This window comes from Nestor notabilis, unplaced genomic scaffold (assembly GCF_000696875.1).
Source record: "Nestor notabilis isolate BGI_N333 unplaced genomic scaffold, ASM69687v1 scaffold3869, whole genome shotgun sequence".
Classification (NCBI taxonomy): Eukaryota; Metazoa; Chordata; class Aves; order Psittaciformes; family Psittacidae; genus Nestor; species Nestor notabilis.
In genome coordinates this window covers 3,343-15,021 of record NW_009944033.1, presented here as the reverse complement: position 1 = coordinate 15,021, position 11,679 = coordinate 3,343, and the positions used below count along the sequence as shown (strand labels likewise).

At 53.1% G+C, this 11,679-nt stretch overlaps 1 protein-coding gene across 1 annotated transcript in view; it reads right to left on the bottom strand.

Moving 5' to 3' along the window:
• Window positions 1-9,620: 9,620 nt before the first annotated feature.
• Window positions 9,621-11,679, bottom strand: part of BRINP2 (bone morphogenetic protein/retinoic acid inducible neural-specific 2) — a gene marked incomplete at its 5' end in the record, with an annotated part of 3,573 nt that continues 1,514 nt past the window's right edge. Inside the window, 3 exons of the mRNA XM_010022231.1 lie at window positions 9,621-10,781; window positions 11,143-11,365; window positions 11,574-11,676. Of these exons, the coding sequence (XP_010020533.1) occupies window positions 9,665-10,781; window positions 11,143-11,365; window positions 11,574-11,676 (1,443 nt within the window). The remainder of the gene's footprint in view (window positions 10,782-11,142; window positions 11,366-11,573; window positions 11,677-11,679) is intronic.

The following is an 11,679-nucleotide window of genomic DNA, read 5'->3' as shown; positions in this document are numbered from 1 at the left end:
CTAAAAGTAGGATAGAAGGCTCAGAAGTGGGATATCTGGCTGCTGCTCAGGCCCAAGCATTTTAGGAGCAGGCAGCACCCCCTCTCACCTATGACAGCCTACAACCCCACTGGTCAGTGAAATTCCCTTTGCTTTGCTGCCCTGGGTGCTGTGAAATCCTTTGCATCTCCTACCCTCAGATACCATCTTGTTCTCAGCGAGGAAAAGCTGGCCCCCTGGACCAGTTCCTCAACAACTGTTGCTTTTCCTTGCCAGTAAATCTCACCCGAAGAAGCTGCTTTGATCAATGCACTTGGATTTCAGCCTTCAGCCTTGATCAAGGCAGGGGGAGGGACAGAGTGAGTACTCACGGGCTCTTTGGGGATGGTCTCGAAAATGAAGCTCATTCTCCAAGAAGAAACCTGCTTCAAAGTAAGAGGCGGTGCTGCCAGAATAAGAGTGAACCAAGAGGGCAGGGGAGGAGGAGGAAGGTTGCTGGGTTCCCAGAGCCTCAGCTGGGCTGGGCCAGGTATGGGTCCAGCGGGGACGTGATGGTGGTGTTGCTGTGGGGCTGGAGCTGCTGCTGGGTGAGGGCAGCAAACCGTAGCTTGGGAGGCACAGTGGGGAGTGGGAACAGCCCTACACTTAGTTCTGCTGCAAACCTGATTTCCATTATGTGTTAGCTTTTTGACTTTTCCACCTTCCCCACTCCTGGGGACCTAGGGTTGAGAAAGTTTTCTGAGCTAAGAATGGGATGTATTTGCTTCCTTGTGTCAGTGGTTTCCTCCTAGTCTTTAACTGGTGGGATTGGTGCTGCAGGTTGGGTGTTACGGGCCTGAGGACAGCTCTGAGACAAGAGCAGAGGGGAAAATGGTATCACCTCCTTGCCAGCTGTGGTCTAACCATTTCAGCCACAAGCTCTTTGTGTTGGATGAAGGGATGATCAGGCCAGGGCTCCTGGTTAATGGTAATTAATGGCCAGGAGAAGACCTCCAGGGGCTCCCTGGCTTTGTTTCCCCTATGCAGGAATACTGTGTTAGCAGCTCCAGTGGGCACAGCTCTTTCTGTGGGTTGCATTACCTGGCAGGGGAGCAAAGGAAGGAGGAGAGAAGCAGAACTTGGAGGCTTCCATGAGCAGGGAAAATCTCTGGGCAGGAACCAACCTCCAGAACTGACCTTCTCTGCTCTGTCAATCCTCCTCTGTTCCTGCCTCTGCTCTCTCTTCTCCCACTGTTGCCTTCCTCAGGTACACACAAGTGCGCCTCTTGCTTTTCTTTTTGGCTACAGATGGTAGGCAGGAAAACCAGCCAGCCAGATGTGTTTCTCATCGCTCCCAAGCCAGGCATAACTAAACATTTACATTTATTACCAATTAGAGGGGAAACAGACTGTATTTTTATGTAGTGTGTGTGTCTGGATATATTTCAGTTTGTGACCTTACTTACAACCCGCCCCCCCAACTAAATCTCTCTTGGTTGGGAGCAAACCCCTGGAAAGCATCCATGGCAACAGATCCCATCCCAGCATCCCATGTCCCTGTGACTAGGAGATGATGTGGATGCTGCTGCAGCCCCTGACACTTGGTGGGCACCAACTACTTTGCAGGCAGCTGCAGAAAGTCTGTGCAGGGGTTTGCTCCTGGATAATGCTGAGCACCCCTATGGCCACAGGTCTGTCATATCCCTGAGGGCAGGGATTGCCATGGTGCCCAGCCTCTGGCAGGAGCTGTGTCCATTAGCCCTGTGTATGGATTTGCATGCAGCACGGCTGTCAGTTTATGGCTTTTGAGCGCCCAAAGCCTACGGCTCCTCAGCCAACTTTACAGCAGCTTTTTGTGATGTTTGAGCCAAGAGTGAAGCACAAATAAATCCATAACCAGACATCAGGCCTTACTGAGAGCAGGAAAAGGGGTGAAATAAAAAGTGCATGGTGGTGGTGGTGGTGTCCCAGGCCACTACCAGCATGGTCACTAACGGACTGACATCCTAACAAAGACCAGATCCTGTCTAGCAATAGTCTGGCCCCAAGGTGGTCACCACAATACAGTGCCATTGCTTGCACTGCTCATCTCTCCAAGGCCAGAAACTTAACCAAAGCTGGTTTGAATTCAGGGCAGGATTTGCATGTGACCAGCTAGCCTTAGACATACTGACGGACTCCCACTCATGTGAGGATGAGGACTTACTGGTTCTAGGGGGATGCTGGGTTTACTACACACAATCATTAGCTCTCAATCCTGCCTCTAGGCAATGGTTAAACTGCAAAGAAAAAGTTTCAGTCCCCCATTTCAGGCCACCATCCCCTGGGCAAGAGAGGAAGGGGGAAATGTGCAGTGGGGATGTGTTGGGCAAGGACGTTCTTTAAACGAGGTTGTCCCACATCCACCCTGATGCTGTGAACGTGCCCACCCAACACCACCCCTGGGGCACCCTTGCTGGGATGCAGGATGCTGCAGCCACTGGCTCCCGCTTGGCCTGTCCGTGCCTCCCCCATCCTCCTAGCCCCCAGCAGGTACTGAAGCCATGGATTCAAGCTGCAACATCCCGATGCCTTCTTTGCTCACACTTTTTTCCCAGAGGGTGCCCTGAACTCTCCTGCAATTATGTCTGAAGCTCACCTCTGTCTGTACCACCTGGATCCCTGCACCCACCTCTGCTGTTGCTCAGGCAACAACCTCTGGTTTGGATGCCCCTCCTCTCTCCAGGATGCTGCTGCTGGAGAAGCATCTTAGATACAGAGGGAAAGCCATGGGCAATGCCATTCAGCACTTGCATACATCCCTCTGGCTGGTGATGGGAATGCCAGGGGGATTTATTCCATTATTGGGGGACTTTAGAAATGCAATATTTTATTAGAAGCCTATTAAACAGTTCAAACAGGCGATTAGGAGAGGGGCAATGTTGTCATGTGGGATGGCAGCTGATGCAAATTGAAGCAAGGTGGGGGTGGATTTCTCACCTGAGCACAGAGAGCTTTGGTCTGGTGTGGTCATAGGGCCAAGGCCAACTCTGCAAGGCCAAGTTAAGGAAGAAATAAAGCTGAGAGGCTGAACTGGGAAATTATGAAGAGCTGCAGTATTTTGGCAGAGCCATTGGAGAGTAAAAGGGGACCAGCCCTGGGATGGAAATGGTCCAACCCAACCTCAGCCTATGATGGGCCTGTTGCTTGTGACCAGCTCATGGTGAGCAGTGTTCTGCCTTTGCCTGGACAGGGTGCACTAGGTACAGGCAGGATCAACGATGCCAAAAGCCTTGGCCACCAGCCTTTTGTCCCTTCTAGAAAGGAGCTGACACAGGGATGGGGCTGCCTAGGGAGCTTCTATCCAGTAAGAGCTGGGGAGGAGCAAGATAGGAGGTGCAACATCACAGCTTTATGCATGAATTCATCTCATCATTGTGCAATCACCAAATACAGGTGATGGTTTAGCTAGAGAACTGAGCTTAAGGTTAAAAAATTACAACTTTTTTCCCTTCTCCCTTAACTTTGCTGCAATGTGACAGGGTGGGAGCTCTTGGCAGCTGGGATGGTAAATGTTTTTCCATGTGATCTCTTGATTATAAATGGATTTTAGCACTTGACAAAGTAGAAATTAGGAGATAAAAGCTATTAGAAACTAATTTGGGTAATCAGTGATCTGTTCCCCCAGGAACCTTCCTGAGAGCACTGCTTCCAACACCACTGCCAAGGCTCAGGAGAGAAGGAAACCTCTTTTTAACTGGGTTTCATGGGCTTCAGTGGAGCCTCCTGATTTATGGCTGAGGAGATGGCTTGGATGGAGCAGGCATGATCTGAGCATTGCTCTTCTCCCAGCAGCCTCCTGGGATTTATAGGATTTCACATCCCTGGACACTATTTGGGTTGGCTTATATGCCATATTTTTTTACTGTTATTTCAGTGAAACAACCATAGAGGCTAGTTTGGGAAAACAATGTGGGAAATAAATCCTGATGGCATGGGCTTTCCCAGTGATGAAATGTGCTACAAGTGGAGAAATAGGTCCCTGAGACGCTTTTCTCCTTCAATTTCCATCTCCCTGAGTGGATCAATAATGCCAGGGGCAAGGAAAGGGCAAGGAACTGTTGTGGGGTATCATATCAAGGGAAAAGCTGGAAGGTGGCAACTGATATAGTACCCACTGCTGATTTCAAGGCAGATCAGTTGGGAGGGTTTGTGTGTCCTCATATGGAGCAGGAGCTGCGTGATCTCTTCTTCTTTCTGCTCATCCAGTCAGCCTCTTCTCTTGGCATGAGCAGCAGGAGCAAAAGGTCTGTTGTGCAGCTTTGTCTGTTTTGGTTGTTTTTTCACAGAGCTTTGCCCTCCAGGGAGATCCTTCCAAAATTCACCAACCATCTCAACCCCCAGCCCAGGAGCAGAGCCAAGAGATCCCCTGGGAGCAGTGTCCTGGGGCAGCTGGGCCACAGGGGTGAGGGTCCAGCCCAGTGAGGTAAGCCCTCCAGCCAGGCTGCTGGCCGTGAATCAGCAGTGCCCCTGGCCCCAGCACTGCTGATTTACACCGGCTGCAGTGGCAGCCCGGGGCAGAAGCACCCGTATTTAATGGACAGGGTACCATTGCTGGCAGCAGCAGCTCCCAGCTCTGAGCCTGGGCAGGAGAAAGCAATTTGCCATCAGCGACTGCAGTCCCCCGTGAATTTCTCTGCTTGCAGAATGGGATGCTGTGAAGATATGTTATTTGATGGTGTCTGAAGTGGTCCTCAGGTTCTCCTTGAGAGCTGGGAGCAGCTGGGGGGCACTTGAGGTCCAGGGCTGGTGCAGGCAGTAGGGTTGGGTGGGTGAGGTTATGCTTTTCTATCTTTGCTTAATGAGGAGGCAGTAGAGAGGGAAGAAGGGAGCTGAGGAATTGGGACTAGACCTCCTGACATGCCCTGAATCTTGAGTCGTCCCAGGTCTTCACTAAGCTCCTGGCAGGGGACACAGAAGGGTGGCTGGGACCTCTCCTGGGTGCCTGGGCTGGTAGCAATGTCCCCCTGCTCCTCCCTGCCTGCTCCTTGCAGCCCTTCCTGCCTTCTTTGGAGACTGCAGCAGGAGGATGAGGAGGAGGAGAAGGAGGAGCAGGGAGGAAGAAATCGAGGTCCTCATCATTTCAAGAGCCTGTTAATTGTCCCCCCATGCTTCCTAAGAAGTGGCCATTTACTGTAGGCCCTGTAAATCATCTCCAGAGAGGGAACACCAGGGAGCATGGCATGGGAGGATGAGAGCCCTTGATGGCTTTGAAAGAGACAGCAGAGAGCTGGAGCAGAGAGAAAAAATCCAGCCCGCCGTCAGCAAAGGGAGAAAATAGACTGAAAGAGAGAGAAACTGAAAATGTGCTGAAGCAGCTGATGACAACCCAAACAGCGGGAGAAGGCTCCTGCCTGCCAATTAACAAGGCTCTGGCGCTAATTTGCCACCTTGACTGCACTTCTGAGCCTGTCAGAAGAAGGGGAAAAAAGGAAAAGGTGAGGCTAAAAAAGCGATAGTGAGGTTCCGGCATGCCTCCTGGCTACGCAGATGTTGCTGGGCTTCAGAGAGGTGGGGGAAGCAAGGGGGGTGGGTGGCAAAACCCCTTCCACGAGCCTGGAGTGGGAAGAGAATGATGGCAAGTCTCTGTGGGCTTGTGTGTGGCAGAGCAGCTACAGGCCATGGCACTACCTGACCTGGGGATCCTGGTTTCCCAGGGATCGCATCCCACACTCTGCTTGGTTAGATGGGAGAGTAAGTGGTGATCCCATGTGTGCCCAGGGGCATTTCTAGTACCTGTGGACAAACTGTGTTATATGGAGGAAGGCGGAGCAGCACCATGCCGGGGTGGAGAGGTCTGCAGGCAGTTTGCTGTCGCTTGCCTCCCCCAGAGATGCTGTCAAACAGCAAAACAGCTCTGTTGGCAGCTGCCTGGCGGTTATGTGCGGCTGACGAAGCTGGAGGAGCCCTGAGCAAAATGCTTGGCGTGAAGCCTCCCGCCAAGCAAATCATCTGATTTCCACTTCTTGCCTGTCCCGCAGCCTGAACCAAGAGGGCAGAGGATGTGGGGATGAATTTCAAGCAAAATCTGCACCAGTGTGCCGTTTCCATGCAAAGACAAAGAATACCTGCCAGCAAAGCGTGTTAGCTGGAGCCCCCCAGCCCTTCCTCCCTCCCTGGGGATGTTTTATAGCTGGGAGCTACGAGGGAAGTGACTGAGGTGGGCTGGAGCAGGGATGCAGACTTGCCCCCACAACCTCTCTCCATCCTGGCTCTTCATGGTAAAACTGTCCATGCTATTGTGGCACAGCCTGACTCAGAGATGCTCTTGGCCAAAGGCAGCACCTCACGACAAGCAGAACTAGAGGATCAGTGGGTGCTGTAGAAAAGGGGTAAAAGCACTGGAGGGTAAACCCAGTGTAGTTTGGATAGCAGAGCTGTGAGGTTTTGGTTCAAGTGTGGCCAATCACAGCCTATCATCAGCTGTCTTGGGGCTGGGAGATGGAGATGGGACCAACCCACACCTGGAAGGCACAAGCAGGGATGCTGGGGGAGAGCACTGCAGATAATCCAGTCCTGCTGCCAGGGCTGGGGGTGAAACAGCCAGGTCTTTCCCCAGCCTCCTTTTTCCTGGCAGAGCTGCTAAACAAACATGTCTGGAGGGAACTGGAGTGTCTGCAATCAAGCGAGTGAGGAGCTCAGCTTGTTATTTAAGAAGCAGCTTTTTGGCGTTCATGCTGCAGAGAATATTGTGTAAATGCAGGGGCTTGCAAACCAGTTTCCGGGCAAGGATAACCACAAACATACCGGCTTTTAAAACCAAATGGGTTTGACACTGAATTCCTGGTTCAAGGTGGCACTCTGGCTTTTTGCATCTGGAGGCCAGATCCTGTTAGCGCCATGCGGCAGCGACTCTCCGGCCAGCCCTGCTGGTGCTGGCACTGTTTTTTGCAGGGGAATGCGCTGCAAGGTAATCAAATGCTGACCTCTAGTTATTAACCTTGTCTTCTTAATCACCTCCATCGAGTGCCTTAATTGCTGAACAGGGATTGGAAGACCTGGCTGCTTCCACATGGGATTAACATGCAGCCTGACAGTCCCCTTGTAGGGGGGGCACACTGCTGCTGCTCTTCTTTTGACTTCACCCAGAAAGTGGTTCTACCAGAATACAGCAATTTATCAGCAAAATTCAGGGAGCCATCCCCATCCTTTCATCTGCTCAGTTAAAGAGGTGGTCCAGCCCCACAGCATGGGGGCCAGTGGCCAGGGTTGTGTGTGGCATCACTGTCTCTCTTCTTTCTGCAGGCCCCTGCATTACCCAATGGGTGCTTTGCTGAGAAGGTGCTGTGCTGGCTGCTGGGCTGGGAATGCGACACACAGCCTCATTCGCAATGGGAATCTAAACCAAGTGCCAAAGCCAGTGCTTTTGGGCAATAGATGATGAAATCTTGCTGGGGGACTGTGGGAAGGGGAGGCTGCAGTGCTGCTCTGCCTCCCAGCCCTGGGGGCAACTGCTGAGCATGAAAAGAGTTGACGGCATGTCCCACCAGCTGCCTGCCTGCCCACCCCTGACTTTTTTTGCATTAAATTGAAAGTAAATAGCCTTCACCTGCCTCTGTCCCTGCATGCTCTCAGAGCATCACCTCCTGCTTCTGGAGTCAGCACCATGGTGGAGAAGCCTGGGGTCAAGTCCTCCACTGGATGGAAGCTGCTCTACCATGTCTTGGTCAGTGGCTGCTTGAGATGCTGCCATACATCCCAATGGCTCTTGCATTCGTGTCCAGGTGGCTTTAGGATGTGTGAGTGGTTAACAGTCACTGGCTAAGGATGCTGAAAAGTATGACAGGAAATGCTTTGGCTGGAGGAGACAGAGGGTAGAGCAGAGGAATGTTAGCCTGATGCATGGCCCACATGATGATAGGGAAAAGAAGTGATGCGATGGCCCAGAAAGATGCATAGCAAAAGCCAAAATGATGTCTTTAGCTGGGAAGCCTCCTGGCAGCCCTGCCTGCTCAGGAGCACGCAGCACTACTGGCACTCCCACCTATATCGTCCTCATCCCTGGGCAGATGTCTGCCAGCTCCCCCCGGGGAGCTGAGATGATGGCTTTGACTTCTCGTTTCCTCCTGGTGTGTTTAATTGCCTGTTTTTTTCCCTCTTTAGGAGCAGGAGACAAGGGAGGAGATGTGAGCAAAGGAAGAAAGATGTATGGAGAAGTCCAGGTGACAGATTGAGGGATGCTATATCCACAATAACCGGCCTGATGGATTGATAGATTAGACAGGGAATATAAATAGCAAGCATAGTTTATCTACCCCCATTTTATTTTCCTCTCACCTATCTCTTTATCTCTCCTGGTGTTATTTTCCTCCTGCTTATCTCTTTATCTGTCCAGTCTGAGGACGGAGGAGAGAGGGGAAGAGGTGGGTGACAGAAGCAGGATGAGTTCAGGCTACCACCACTTCTGCAGCATCCAAGCAAGCAAGTTTTGCCAGCCAGGGAGAATTAGGAAGCAGAGTCCGATCTGCATGATGATACACTTTTCTCCCCCTCTCCTTTTCCCTGTACCCTGCCTGCACCCCCTGCGCTGGGGGTGCTGCGGGCTGGAGGATCAGCTCCTTCCTCTCTCTGCACTGTCCTCAGCCAAGAAAGTGGGGCAGCTGCCGGAGTGGTGAGCTCCACTTGTCTGGATACCCAGCCTTTCCATCTGACAGCCGGGCAGCACTGCTGCTTGATATTCTGGTCAGGCACCGAGCACAGTGGCAGCAGCACCGGGAAGGAGGGAGGGATCCACACAGCAAGGGAAAAGCCAGGGCCAGAGATGACAGTAACTGTTTGGGGTTTTGTTTTTCTTTAATCTCCGTTGGTTTTGGTTGCTCTTTTGCTCAAAAAAGGCATTATTTAAAAAATATATTAAACAGATACATTTTACTAATATGTCTCTTGGCTGGAGCCACTGACAAGAAATGACACTCCCCAAATAAACAGGCTTAAAAAAATCCCTCCCAAACAAAACAAATAAATAAATACATAAATAAAACTTTTTTCATTCTTTCTTTTGTTTTAGGTTTCTCTTTCATGTAAGGAATTGTGGCCCAGAGGTCTCTGCCAGTGTCAGCGATGACAGTGTCCCCAGGGCAGGTGCCAGGTCCTTCCCATGTGACGGGTGACGATGCCCCCATACTGCAGCAGGCACAAGAGGCCCCAGTGGAGATCTGCCATGTCTCGGGGGCCTGCAGTGCAGTGTCCCGCCACACCTGCGCGGCTGTCCCCCGCCACACCACGTGCAAGGGCACGGCTGCAGGAAGGATTGCGGGGGATGCAAAAGTGTAAAAAGACTACAAAAGTTGGGGCACTGAGGAGTCACCACTGGAGGATCCTCAAGTCAGGTTGGGCATCTACTCCAGCTGGACTAGCAGCTGCCTCTGGCCAAGACACATCCCTCCTGGCCATTGGCATGTCCCCTCAGCAACCCAATGGGGGGCTGCACTGGCGTTGTCCCCATGCTTGGAGCCAGTCTGCGCTGTGTGAGCCGTCCCTCCTCCACAGTCCTGCTGGTGTCCTCCATCCTGCGTCTCTTTGGCCAGTCGCTGGGTGTACCATGGAAGCACGTGGTTGGCACTAAGGTAAGGCCTTGATTTAATTTTTTAGGGTGGTTATTCCCTTCCTCCTCCCCAGAGTCCTTTCTCCCAGTCCCCTCGCTCTGAGATCGGAGCAGCCCTGGCTGTTAGCTGCACAGTTTGCCCGTCTCCTGCTCTAGCGCGTTGGGCAGCTTGGTGTTGAAGGCCCTCAAGGAGGACTGGATCCTCGCCACCTCATTGTTGGCCAGTTTGAGCCTGTGCCGGAGCAAGCAAGTGAAGAGGTCAAGGCGGGTTTTGCCAGGGGGTGACAATCTGTTTACCCGGTCCCTGATCTCCAACAGCTGAAGCATGGCAGAGTCCTGGGAGCCCTGTGTGTAGGGGTAGTCCAGCTGAAGGATCAGGTCACGAATAGCATCTGGCTCAAAGGGCAGGCTGTAGCCAAAGACTTGCAAACTGTTGATTTTCATGTAGCCCAGGTTCTTGGAGGGATCTGCCATCTCCAAGGGTTCATAGTAGATTGTCTCATTGGAGCTGTCATCCAGAGACTTGATGCGGCTCCGCAAGTAGACGTGGACCGTTTCAAAGAAGGTCTTCCACTTATTGCCCAAAGTGAGCGTCCAGTTTTGGCACTGGGCAGAGGCATCTACATTAGTTCTTTCCCAGTCTGGGAAGCTGCCTTCATTGACAGGCATGAACCAGCTCTCCGAGTGGCTTCCCCCGAAGGGGTTGACGTAGATGGCCATAACAGGCTCCAGTGTGCTGTTCTTGGTGAGGCAGATCTGCAGGGAGAGGGCCAACATCACATGAACCAGCCCTGGCTTGTACTTGTTGCTCTTCAGGGTTAAGAGCATCCGTTTCCTCCAGGAGGGGTCAAACCAGCTCCCCAGGCGCATATCGTTGCTGATGAAGATAGAGTGCACCTCGATGCGGCTGTCCCGTTTCTGCAGGAGGTACTTGAGCTCCAAGTCCTGAAGGTCTGTCTCCAGCCCCAGGTAGTGCTCCAGTGAGTCGGCCACCTCAGGGCGGCAGAAGCCCTGGGTGAGCATGTAGCCGTGGTTGCAGGTCCCGCAGCGGGTGCTGTTGTCCTCGGCGCAGCTGGCACAGGCTGGCCCCTCGCCCAAGGCACATGGTATGGATCCCTGGCAGGAGGGCTGCTCGGAGGGACATGTGCAGCTGTGGCTTTCTTCCAGGAAGGTCCCAGGCACAGTGGTCTCACTGCAGTACAGGAGTGACTGTGCGCGGCTCCACCAGTAAGGGAGGGACCTGGTGAAGAGACACAGGAGGAGAGATGCTTACATGGCATCTTTCGGGGTGTGACCAAAGGACTTTCCCTAGGGATGGAAGACCTGCCCACCTTTTGTTAATTTTTCTGCACTGCTGGTGGCTCCCCATGAATCGAGCCCCATTTTCCACCTCCAGGCTTAGACTCAACCGCTCAATTGAGAGAGGTCACATCCTAGTTTGGCACAGCTGCCCCTACTGCCTGCTTGCCCACAGGCATCTCTTCAGCAAGGCAGGACCTCTTACAGTCCCAGCCACAGGTAAGGTGGGCCCTGGGTCTGAGCCTCCCTTGGGGCTCTGAGCAGTGTCCCCAGTGTGGGATGGGGATGCTGTGGTGCCCTACCTCTCCTTGGGCAGCTTGAAGCGAGGTTGCCGGTGGCAGCGTTTGCTGAGGTTGAAGAGCCGCCGGATGAGCCGGTGGGTTTTCCTGGAAAGCAGTTTCAGGCTGGTGCCCAGCTGTTGGTAGCGATGCTGGACATCCAGGTCCATGGCCCAGAAGTGGGAGATGGCCGTCCTGTTCAGGAAACGGTCCCCAGGGAGCCTCTTCACTAGGGCCTGAAATTCCTCTGTGCCAGAAGCAAGACGGTATCAGCAGACCCACGAGAGCAAGTGGTGAAGGTAGGGCTGGAGGCAACCTCCCTCCACCCAAACTCAGGTCTTCACAGTGAGCGACCACCCTGGATCCTGCCCTGGAGCCCCACCACCCAGCCTGGGCTGCTCCCAAAGGAGGGATTGCAGGGAAGGAGGTGCTTTGTGGGGTGTCCTCAGCCTCACCTGACTCCTCGAACTGGCTGTGGTGGCTCTCCCAGGCTCTCCGGAGCTGGGCCAGGCTGCTCTCCAGCGCCTGAATGTCAGCCTCGGGGCAGTTGCAGCGGGGGAA